The 12,043-nt window shown below is 39.3% G+C and overlaps 1 protein-coding gene across 1 annotated transcript in view; it reads right to left on the reverse strand.

Moving 5' to 3' along the window:
- insra (insulin receptor a) overlaps positions 1-5,179 on the reverse strand; it is a 41,879-nt gene extending 36,700 nt beyond the window's left edge. The window contains exon 1 of the mRNA XM_026312829.1: positions 5,086-5,179. Within this exon, the coding sequence (XP_026168614.1) occupies positions 5,086-5,179 (94 nt within the window). The remainder of the gene's footprint in view (positions 1-5,085) is intronic.
- Positions 5,180-12,043: the final 6,864 nt, after the last annotated feature.

The raw sequence follows: 12,043 nt of genomic DNA on the forward strand, positions 1-12,043 counted from the left end.
AATACAATCCGTGGCTAGATATCTTATCTAGAAAAGAAAAAAATTAGTAAAATGTCCATCACTATATCCTAGAATCCAAACTGTCTTTAAATATCTGAAGGTTGGCTTGAGCAGATTTTGATCAGACCACAGACAAAAATCTACCTGGATTAAAGAAAATCAATCGAAGTTAATCATCCATTACACTGAACAATTAAAATGTCCACTGACAGCTTACTTCTGTGATCCTGTTTAAACTACTTCCATGTCGCAACTCAGCATAATAATTAAGATGCAAACAAGACCACATGATTAACAAAAGTTAATGCAATCTCAATGATCAACACACTGAGCTGCACCCTATGTCCACTATGTGCTCAGCGACACAATGTACGAAGCCACAATCCTCTCACTACAGCTGCAAGCAACCAACAACAGGTAATGATGTTTCCGATGTTGTGAAGGTGGTGATGAATGGGAGGTGGGGTGGGAGTACAGGCTGTTAGACTGATGTGGTGTATATCACTGGGTGTTGCAGAGAACTGTGGCCTCAATAAGCACACAGGAACACAAACAGTGATTGCAACACTTCCCTTTTCAAGGTTTCGCTGTTCTGTTGTTTTCCAACCTACACTAAAACTAATCACAGACCCACAAAATGTCACTGAGATACATGTGCACTGTGATGTAATCATCTTCAGGAAGGGTTGTAAAAGCTACCCCTCCAACAGTTTAAGGTATATTTTACACAATGATAACAACTTTAAGTAACGTTGCCTTCATGCTCTCTTCTTAACCAAATAATGACGCATAATACTACTAACATACCACTGTTTGAAAAGATAACGTCAAAGATACACAGGCTGAAATTCTGAAAACTGATGCACTGCGAGGCAATGTTTAATAATTAAGCACACATGCATTTAAATTTGAAAGACTAATGGCTGAAATTAGATTTAATAAAGGCTTTAGTCATCTGCACAGATATTACAACAGTTAGAAAACATGCAGTGCAACAACTACAACATTTTTTGGAAACTGCTCAAGGGTCAAGGCTATCCTCAACAGAACAGGCACTCTATAAATGTCTTGTAAGCAGGTGCAGGGGTAGAGCAGGTTATCAAATGTGCCAGCTGTGCAGAACATTAACAATATGATACAGTATAACAGACTTCGGAATAAAATGAAACCAAATTAAATCTGGCCCTGGTCTTTAAATAGAGTGCAATGGAGTAAAAGAGAAAGCCTATAAACCCACTAAGTTCCCTCTTGGGATTGTTTGATGTGTATCCTGTGGAGAAATTGCTCTCTACCGAATATCATTTCAGGATTCAGTTGCCCATCAACCGCCCCAACTTACACACTTATTCTGTCTGATAGTTAACAGGACAATCCATATGTAAAAAAACAAGTGTTTACTTTTTGCCATTTTAAACTTAGGGCATCTGTTGCTTTGAAGATCCAGTGAAACCACAGTAATTTGATGGTGAAACAGGGTCTATCTAGATTCATATATATGTCTTTTAAACAATTTTTTGAGTTTGTCCGTATTTTGGCATTGAGGACAGCACTGGCAGACAGTTACTTAATAGTAGTGTGTGAGCACAAAAACAAGCACACTGTGGCACAATGTCAACAGTAAGGATCAGTCACTTTCCTTGTCAGATACCAGTGTGGTTCAAGTGAAAGAGTGCAGGTGTGTGTCACTCTGTCTTCTATCTGAATATAATCTTTAAATGTGAACTTGTCAACCATCATCAGACAGCTATTGTTGAGGATGAATATCTTTCTATTGTATACATGTCAAGTGCACTCAGGACCGTCAGTCTTGAGACGGCAGTGGGAGCTTGTGTGTCGTGTCATGGTGTGTCATCGACATGGTTAAGAGGTGACAGTTTCATCACCTTACAACTGCCCTCCTTGTCTGGAGGAGCAAAATCAAGGGCGCCAGGTCATCGGATTGCTGTCTGCATATGAGACCTGCTCTGACTGGTACTCAACAGTCTGCCGGGGGCTTCATGGCAAACCCCCCCGCTGATGTGTTATCATGGCACAATACGCTGCACCTGAGACCTTGACACACAACCTGATGTGAACCAACCTGCCTTTCGTGTACTACCATTAAATTCAAATCACACAGCTAAGCATCTGTTTTTATAAATAAGAAAAATATCTTTAACCTCTTTCCAGTGCAAGACATTACATAATGAAACCTAAAAAACACAATAATTGTTAGGACAAACATCCTACTCTAAGAACTAAGTTTGTGGAGGTTTACTCTCCAAGAGGCCAATAGCTCCAAGAAAGAGCAGCACAGCAAATTATTTTGAAAAATAGTCAAATAACCTTTTAAATTTTGCTTCATTTTGTACAAACTCAGCACAAACATGTCCTTTCCAGCTAACATCTCAGTTAGGAAACAACTTAGACTAAAAATCATTTTCATCCTGCAGCAGACAAACTATTTTTTTATCCAGAGGAATACAAAGGTCTTTGAGGATTTTAAAAATACCTTCAGAACAACTGTAAGTGTTACTAATGACTATTACTGTTTTTTTTTTTTTTTTAAAGGTCATTTCATATTTGTTTTTTGGAAAATCCAGTCCTCGGCTCTGTGAATAAAATGTACAGGGATATAACTTCATGAGAAGCTAAATGAGAATATTAAATATTCAATATATAAATAAAAAGATCTGACACATTTGTTGTTCTAAAATTTTCAACTGGCAGTCAGTGCTAAATAAGTTAAATCGATTAGTATCTCCACTCAACACAAGCTTCCATTATTAAGTGAATGGTTCCATCAAGCTGAGCTGGACAGCAACCAACAAGTAGCTGAGAAGATTTCCTGGCTGCGACACTGGTCAGTCCAGTTTATGAAATCAGCCAGTGTGATGCCCAGGTTCCCTTCTGTGGTTCACTCTCATGTCTGAGAGGAATGGGAGGGGCGAAGGGGCTGCGGTGCAATTACACAACTTACTTTTGATTTATGTCATAAAATTCTTGCTCAAACTGGTTTGATGACATCGCTCCATTCGCCCCTCACTAAAATCTGATGAAAGGTGAAGGAGACTGTGTTTTTCTTTTCCTTCATAAACACAGCTACTGCTTCGTACAACAGTACACGTATGGCTTTTAAGTGCAACGTGTTCAGCATTATATTTTACAGACAGGACCTCCAGTTTTTAACCATTTTGTAATCTGTACATAGTCACATGAACAATACTGTAATACAACCTAAAGCCTCTGTAAAGGCCTATTGTATTTTCCAACTGCAACCCAAAAACTAATGCAATGTATCTGGACATGCACTCTCCTTGGCAGACAAAGATTTGAAGGAAATTGTATATTTAATTATTTAAAAAAAAAAAAATACTATAGTATGATAATTAATATAATTAATTAACTAGTATATTAATTGTCCTTTTTAAAGTATAGTAGCAGATAGACAATCATTTTAATTGGCAACTATTGTGATAATTAATAAACAATTTGGTTTATTTTTCCAGTTGCTTTTCAAGCTGCTTAAATGTCTGAATTTGCTGTTTTTCTTTATTTTAATTATTATAAATTTTAGGATTTGGACAGCTAGTTAGACCAAACATGACATTTAATGATGTTATCTTGTGTTTACAGGATATTGTGAAACTGTAAACAGTTTTCTGACTCTGTATAGATCAAAATATTGATTGATTGATAAAATAACCAGCAGATTCATGGGCAATGAAAAATAAGGAAAATAAAGAAAAATAATCCCTAGCTGTGGCCCTTACATTTTGATAAACTGGTTTGGCTTTAGTTTTGCTCTCTAACAGTTAATTCTAACAACATTTTGGGAATAAAAGTTTCATTATTAAACTTAAAACAAAGTAATTAGACAGCAAAGAAACCACACAAAGAGCTGTTTATAGACAAATAAATTCATAAAATTCTCACCTATAAATAATCAGTCACTCCCAAAGAATCACATGCTGATACAAAAAATTTACATTTCCTGACATGTAGGACAATATGTAGGACAATGACTGAATGCTTACCAGACTGGCCTCTGCTGTTTTAACCTTTAAAATGCACACTCACTGTACAGTAGTTTTAAAAAAAGCAAGTAGTCCCACTGGTCTGCTACAACTTTCCTCTTAAGAATAACCTACTTTGCTTACAGTAACAGATTGCAACAGGGTAAAAACACTGGATGTCATTGTTGTGTGAGAAATATGAAAATGTCTCCGGGTGACTGCAAATGAGTTCATTCATTCATTCACCAGGGCTTGTTGGCTGGTGAATGTGAAGGGATTGTCAGGAGATGTCAAAAGGGCTTACAGTTACATTCCTGCAACGACCACAGCAACAAAACAAGGCTTTTCGACGCCCAGTACCAGCCGAATCATTTTTCCAAATTCCTAGATTCCTTACTCAATTGGGGGGGAATAAAAAAAATAAAAAAAAACCAAAACATTTTGTTTACAGTTCCTGTAGACTCAAATAGCTGATAAGTGTTAACCTTTGTCCCTTCAATGTAGTGACTGTGTACAACTTGCTGCCTACGTGCCTTTATCAAACATCACTAACAACACACAGAGATTTGTATGACACTGTTGCAGCAGGATGGTGACACTGTTCACTAACACACTATGTATATATGACATATTTTATTTATTTCCAATTATGTTATTACTTTAATACTTTAGTTTTGATACAGACTAATAACTATTATATATTGTTTAGAATTTGTATGTAATTATTTTTTAGACTTTTTCTTCAGTTCTCACTATTTGTGGTTCTTTTTTTAAAGAAATAAAAACAAATAAATTAAACAGAATTTCAACCACTTCCCTAATTTTCTCAGCTCGGGTTAAAAATGTCTGCGTGTTTTTAGAGTTTAGTTTTAATCCTCACTATTGCAATAAGCAGAAAAATTGCGCAACATCTGAGATTCAGACACGATTTAATCAAACATAAGAGTTTGTTTATTTCTGGGTTCTTTGTGTTGAGCATCATTTCTGATTTCCATAAAAAGCAGTGAGCTGCAGCCATTTGTTGAGCCATGTCCCACATTTCAGATACGGACTTTAAGAGGAATAAAATCCTAAAACATGCGGTACTTACTTTCTCCGCCCGCTGGATGACAGCTCATCACGAAGCAGACAGCGGTCAGAACAAAACCCAAACACCAAGTCCGGAGACACATGTCTGACCCCATCCAGCACCACTCCGGGTCGAAAGCACAATAATCCCGAGGAGCACAGTTCACACTGCAGGAAAAATGTCTTAGGAAACTGGTTTTGTTTTGCGGCGTGGGCCAACAGGTAAACAAAAATAAATAAAAGACATCCCGGAAGATGGGCGGAGGGACGTGTCCAACGTGTTCAGTCAAACACGGGCTAACGGTGCTGCTGCTAAAGTTATTAGCCCCCTCACGGAAAAACAGGCTGGACGAACCCCAGCACGGGACACAAGTGCTCTGTCCGTGTCTTCAGGTGTGCTGCTTCGTGAAATTGGCCCTTTTGAGTTTGTCCGTGTTGGAGAAAAAGAAGAAAACAGAGTCGCTGTCCGAGCAGAAGCTAGCGTTACTGCTAGCACTTATGCTAGCTGGCGTCGCCACTACAGCCCAGGCCACAAGTGAAGTTTGCTGCTTATCTCCAGCACTTAACTGCGAAAAGTCTCACGCACACACGTACCTCTGTAATGCATCTTCTTTCAAACGAACAAAAAAAGTTGCATGCACGAAAACCTCTGCAAACGCGAGCCTTAACTTAATTCAGGTGGATTTTGGAGCCACTCGCTTGTGGCATGCGTGGCGTAACGTTAACGTGTCTTTCGTAAAATCCTCCACCGAGCACAAGCACATTGCAGCGGACTTGTTATTCTTGTGAAATAGTATGTTTTTTTTTTCCGACCAGCTGGCCAACCCCAAAGACACAAGTTCCCCTCGGTTCGTGCAGAGATTTCAGTGAGACTGAGACGAGCTGGCAGACCAGACCTGGTCGTGGCTCCGCAGCGTTGCTCTCCCCTTTTCTTGTTTTAGGGCTGAAAATAAAAAAACACACCTCGCTGTGGTACAAGTTGCGTTCATGCTCCGCACAACTGCCCGCTCTGATAACTAAGCAAGTGTCCCAACCAGAGAAAAGTTAGGTGCAATGAAGTTTGAGTTGTTTTTTCTTCTTCCACAAACAGAGGTAGATTGTAGTCTCCCAGGTCCTGTAGGATCCCCCTTCTCCCCAGCCAGTAAACAAACCCTGCCAGAGAGCCAGATGGGCTCCAGGGGAAATACGGACTGGAGCTTATTGGATTACACAACAAACTGATCCTGCTGTCAGGTGGTAAAAAGTAACGCAGCTACCAGTCCCACCAGTAATATGTAGTGTAAAGGATGACATTGATCCATCTCAGTCCGCTCTTACTGATTTATTGCTGTTTACATTAAAAATGCATTAGGCAAGGCAGGTTTATTGGTATAGCACCCTCCACTAACAGTGGTGCTTTACATAAAACAACAGGAATTAAGAAAAGAAACACAGGACAATATAAAACATGAAAATGCTTTTAATCCATCCATCCATTATCTATACCAGTTTATTCCAATTTAGGGTCCCAGGGATCTGCTGGAGCCCATCCCAGCTCTCTCTGGGTGACAGGCAGGGGTACACTCTGATCACCAATCCAGCGCTTTATAATGTATAATTTAAATTTTAAAGTAAAAATGTCAAATAAAATAAATAAAAAATCCATAACTTGACTTGGTGATGAAATGTCCAGTGATAAGCAGGTAAACACTGTAAGGTGGCTGCAGTCTGAACACTCAGCATGTCAATTAGGGTTTTGCATTTTGTATGTACAGCACAGTATTTACACAGTGTTTGGGTAAAAGGTCAGATTGAACATGGCAACATGGCTCTTTGGGTTAGGAGTTTCTAAGTGATGTGAAAACCAAGTCAAAGCATTTTGTAAAATACTGTAACATGAGCTTCCTGTCAAATTTCTTCAGGTTGCGTCTTGTACAAATACACACTCACCTGGTTAAGACAGAGAAACTCGGGGAAAAATACAGAGAAAAGTCTGATTTGGAGGATTTTGTCACTTGTACATAAACTAATTTGGCTGTTCCTCCTCAAGATCACATGCTGTTGTTAAAGTCCTCAAAGGACCCAACCTAAACAATCTAAATTCAAACTTATTTTTCCAAAATCCCTAATTTTCGACCTTGGAAGGAGCAAAGGAAGGAGCACAACTGATCCTGATGCACATGTTTGAAAGTGACAAAGATTCTGTGTTATTTAGGAAGCTGAGGGGAAACGAGAATGATTCAGTCAGTGTTTTTAAAAAAACAAATCTTGATTCTCCTTTTGATCCTACAATGTTCTCACATTCAGACAGACTAATGGAAAAACACCAGGATTGGGTTTTTCACACAGTTTCCACAACTGAGCTCTCAGCAGAATATCTGAGGATATCTGAGATTGTTTTTCCTGACAAAGAACTGCAATTGTGCCACAATAATGCCATGTCTATCAGCACTGCTAATTCACTACCTGTTTACATCGCCCATCAAGGCAGCAGCGTGTTTGGTGCAAGATAATCATGTCCTGTTGTTTATTGTACTAAAATAGCTCTTACTGGAATACTACAAAAGCTGGTATTACGTGATTTCTGTGGCAGCTGTGTCTCTGACAGGCAGTTCACTCACCAGTTTACTGTGAAATATGGCAGAGATTTGCCTGAAAAGCAGGCACGTGGTGTGAATATAGGCCAGCCGCTACCTGCTGTTGATGCAGGCATTGATTCAGTGGGAAGTGACGACTTAAAAGAAACATAAAACTGGGTGCGACTCATCAGCACTTGGTCATCAGTTATTTACCACAATGGGTAATGAGAGGAAAACTCAGACTCTCACGTGTGCACAACAACACGTCCGAAATGGTGGAAGGAAAACAGAGGCAGCGGGGCCAAGAGGTGATGCTCGCCCACGCCTTTCAACAGCCACCACTTGCAAAGCAACAAGAGGAAGACAAGGGTTAGCAGCTACACAAGTCATTAGCTACTGAGCCAACTGGGCCATCACGCACTGCAGGAACATTATAGAGGAATCAGAGCTAAACTGTGAATTCTGTATCTTAAACATAAGCCAGTATTAACTGTGCAGGTTATTAAGATTAAAGCTAAAGATATTGTATAGACAATGACTGAATAAAGACAGGTCCCTGTACTCACTCAGAAGTTACTCATAACTTTTACAAAGTCAAACAAATCCAAAATGTTTTCCTCTTTGTTTGATGTATAATCCTATAAACAGTAAAATCTGGGGACATGTATTCACGCAGCAATAATAGACAGATTTTATTATTATGTACAGCACCTTTAAAAATAACTTCAGAACAATAAAACTAAACGAATAAACCATATCAGACTTGCCTCTAATTCTCCTGTGCGTTATATGTCTGATATCAATGATTTGTTGCTTCCTTTAAAGCATCTAGTTCATTTTGCTCTGTCACATGGCTCCTTAATTTAGATTTTCTCAAATGCCAAATTGAAAACATTTATTTTCCTAACTTAGGATGCAGTCGTACATTTTCTCTCTAATATTAAGTTTTAATCAGTGCGACCAAAGCAGAGTACGTGCCCTACATTTGGTTCAGATTAGGGTCATTATGGCTCTGAACTATCGATGTGTTACTGAGTGTGAGATGAACAAAAAAACAAATGAGTCATAAACACACGATCTGAATGCTGACAGGGTAGCCTGTTGCTGGGAACTACATTTGGTGTACTTGTAAACATCACTAGGTAATTTCATTTGTACTCACAGCATCATATTTTCTTGTTTTGTCCTTTGTGAAGTAAAAAAGTGTCTGATGCTGCCAAATAAATGTAGTGGCGTAATTGTTGAGTATTTCGCTCTGATATGCAGTAGCACACCTTGTACAGCAAACATTTAAGGTGCCCATAATAAAATGATTTATAACTAGAGGTGACAGTTACTAAAAAGCACCATGAGACATAGAGAGAAACCAAATAGAAATACTTGCCCGTGTATTTTCCACTAGTGGCGTCACATTACCTCATACCTAAGCAGCTTTCAAAACATGCTGCTGTGTTTGAATTTTTAATGTATTCATCCAACTGTAACAGGAATTTATTTGTTTCCATTCATTTCTGTGGGGTATGAAAATCAACTAGCAGGCTCATTCATCTTGCTTGACATGTACAGGAAAGTAACAGAGTGTCATTATTATTATTTCACAAATCTACATCAGTATATTAGAAAATGATGAGAAAGTCTGTAAACCTGGTCTTTCAGTCCAAATCAAAAACAGATTTAATCAAGCAGGCACTGTTTTCAATATGAACGTCACTGCATCACTGAAACTGGCTTTGAACAATTCTCCACCTTTTGGTTTCCTATCAAAGACGTGTAATTATGCTGTGTGTTAATGCTGGTTGTGGCAACAACTCTTCCTTTGCGGTTCCTTCAAGGAAGCGTCAACATCCGATATTTACATGTTGGCTGTCGGAAAGCATTGCTTTCACAAGCTATATTGTCCGTAAATCAGATCCAAGAGCCGAACAATAAGCAAACATGGATGTCCTGTAAAGGATTTGGCACTGGCATCAAAAAAAAAAAATCAGTAGTTCAGGAGCCTATTCCTAAATAGTTTACAAGAGAAAAAAAAAGATTGGGGAATAGGAGAACAACAAATTATACACTCTGTTTTAAACCTACAATTTAAAAATACTATCATGTGATGACACCTGAACACGTCATCAAAAATATCTGAAACCTCCATGCAAGGTTAGTGAGTAAACTTTAAATGAAAGGAGATAAGGTGACAGAAGAACTCCAGGTAAAGCCAATAAACACCCAGTCTGACGTGTTTTATGGCCAACACATCAGCAGTTACTTATGCATCCATCAAACACAGAGCAACATTAAAACAAGCCACTGTCTTGACACTATAAAGTCAGATTTGTGGTTGATAGCTTCACAAATGTAAAGCCCAGCAAGTTGGACCTTTAGTTGTTACTCACAGCACAGGTGCGTTAGTTAATGTTGTCTGAAAGCCTGAATCTGGACTTTCTGCTCCGCCCTGGGCGGTGTGTGTGTGATGGTTAGTCTGCTGCAACCTCACATTACACACTAAGGATGTAGGTATCATCCTGTGTGAATGTGACAGCAGAAACAACAGGGTCAGGGTTCAGAATGATAAGACCAACTACATCTATTACAAATGTACTATGACACACTGGGGTTGCTTTTGTCAATCTACAGTATCTATAAAGAATTCTGGGAGATATCTTAGAGGTAAAAAGGATAGAGCTGAAAACTAATAATATTATTAAGTATGGACTGCAGTCTTGTATTGAGAGATGATGAGGCCTGTCCAGAGGCTAAAATGTGTCCCTGGGTTAACTGTCAACATGTGCCAGAACGTCATGTTGTGGTCTACATATAGAACATGGGAAAGCAGACACTGTGGCAGAGATTATTAAAAAAACACAGGTTCACACAGACCCGTTTGACTGAAAGAACAATGAGGTTCACACATGATTAATAACCAGAGCTCTTCCTAGACGCCAGCAAGTTACACTTCTCCACCGCAGGAAAAGATGCAGCCATGTGTCAGGCCCTGAGTGGAACATCCACCACTAGGCCCACTTCCCCTTCCCTGTGCGTCTATGGGACCTGAGGTGTATTCCTTAAAAAAAAAAAAAAAAATTCTTCCTGCTACCGTTTCCATTTTATTTATTTTTTTTTGCACAGACAATACTTAAAGTTTTGAGGCAGTGCTTGATGGATGCACTGCCTCTCTGAGGTTAATGGACACTCACATTTTTAGTAACGGCGCCGTGGACTGCACATGGCCTCCAGCCAAGTCCACAGGGCCAGTCTTCAAAACATGTAAGCACGCTTCCACTCTCATGCACCTAAATGAAGCCTGGAAAGTAAATGTGCAATGACAGCTACTTTGCATCACAATACATTCCAGCAGTGCCCCCAAATAGTCATGTGGGCCCTTTTCGTTCCCAACAGGAGCACAGCTAAAAGACAGGGAAAAACTACAGGGCCTCTGAAGCTCACGCTTATGTCCTGAAAGAGATTTGAGCAGCTACTTTCTCCTAAGTACTCAGTGAAGTCGCTCTTGTCAAAATACGCATAAAAATAGGCAATGCACTCCACAGTATGCATGCACCCTGTAAGACTCCAGCTCTGGAGAAAACACATGAAGGTTGCTATGCAGCATTAGGAGAAAGCAGTAGAAAGTAATACTATACACCATGTTTGAAGGTGAAATGGCTCTAACCATATAAAAAGTGCAGTTTGGATATGGAGGCATCATGGTATGAGGCTGTTTCTATTCTCATGGTACTTCCACAATCCACATTATTGAGGGAAGGGTGAATGGAACCATGTCTCAGGAGAATTTACTGGAGAGCAGAAATACAACCAGCCAAAACGCATCGACCGAGCTGATTCTAATTAACACCAGTAAGAGAATGAATTAGTGAAATCACCTGGGTCACTGTTCTTTCTCACTGCATGTTCAATACTTTATTTCTGCCTCTCCAAATCAATGCACATACATTTTTCAACTGATTGTACGATTTCTATATTCTCACATTAAGTCAATGCCTCTATCTGGGTGCAAATTCATGCGAATAACTGCAATGGAAATATGTTTAATGAAAAAAAAAACTTAACATGTTGAATGCTTACTTCACCCACTTTAAATCCACTGCAGTGCAGCAGTGTCAAGAAACAATGGGCATGGATTATGGCTAAGACTCTTATTATTATCTCTTCTATCCCAGGTTAAGACCACATAACACCTGCTGCTGCACTCCAGACACTTTTGCGTACATCATCATATTCCAGCAGAGAAGGAAACACCAGTGAGAGAGGCTGTGCAGGCATGCTTAAAGATTATTCTCTCAGTGAAGGGGTAAAGAAAAGAAAGTGGCTAACAAAAGCTCACTGTTTATGTGGACTAATGCATCTCAAACACAAGTGCAGTAATGAAGTGAAAACACATTCTCCTCCAGGAGCGTATCATATCAGCACTTATGA

Source organism: Mastacembelus armatus, chromosome 17 (assembly GCF_900324485.2).
Source record: "Mastacembelus armatus chromosome 17, fMasArm1.2, whole genome shotgun sequence".
NCBI classification, from domain to species: Eukaryota; Metazoa; Chordata; class Actinopteri; order Synbranchiformes; family Mastacembelidae; genus Mastacembelus; species Mastacembelus armatus.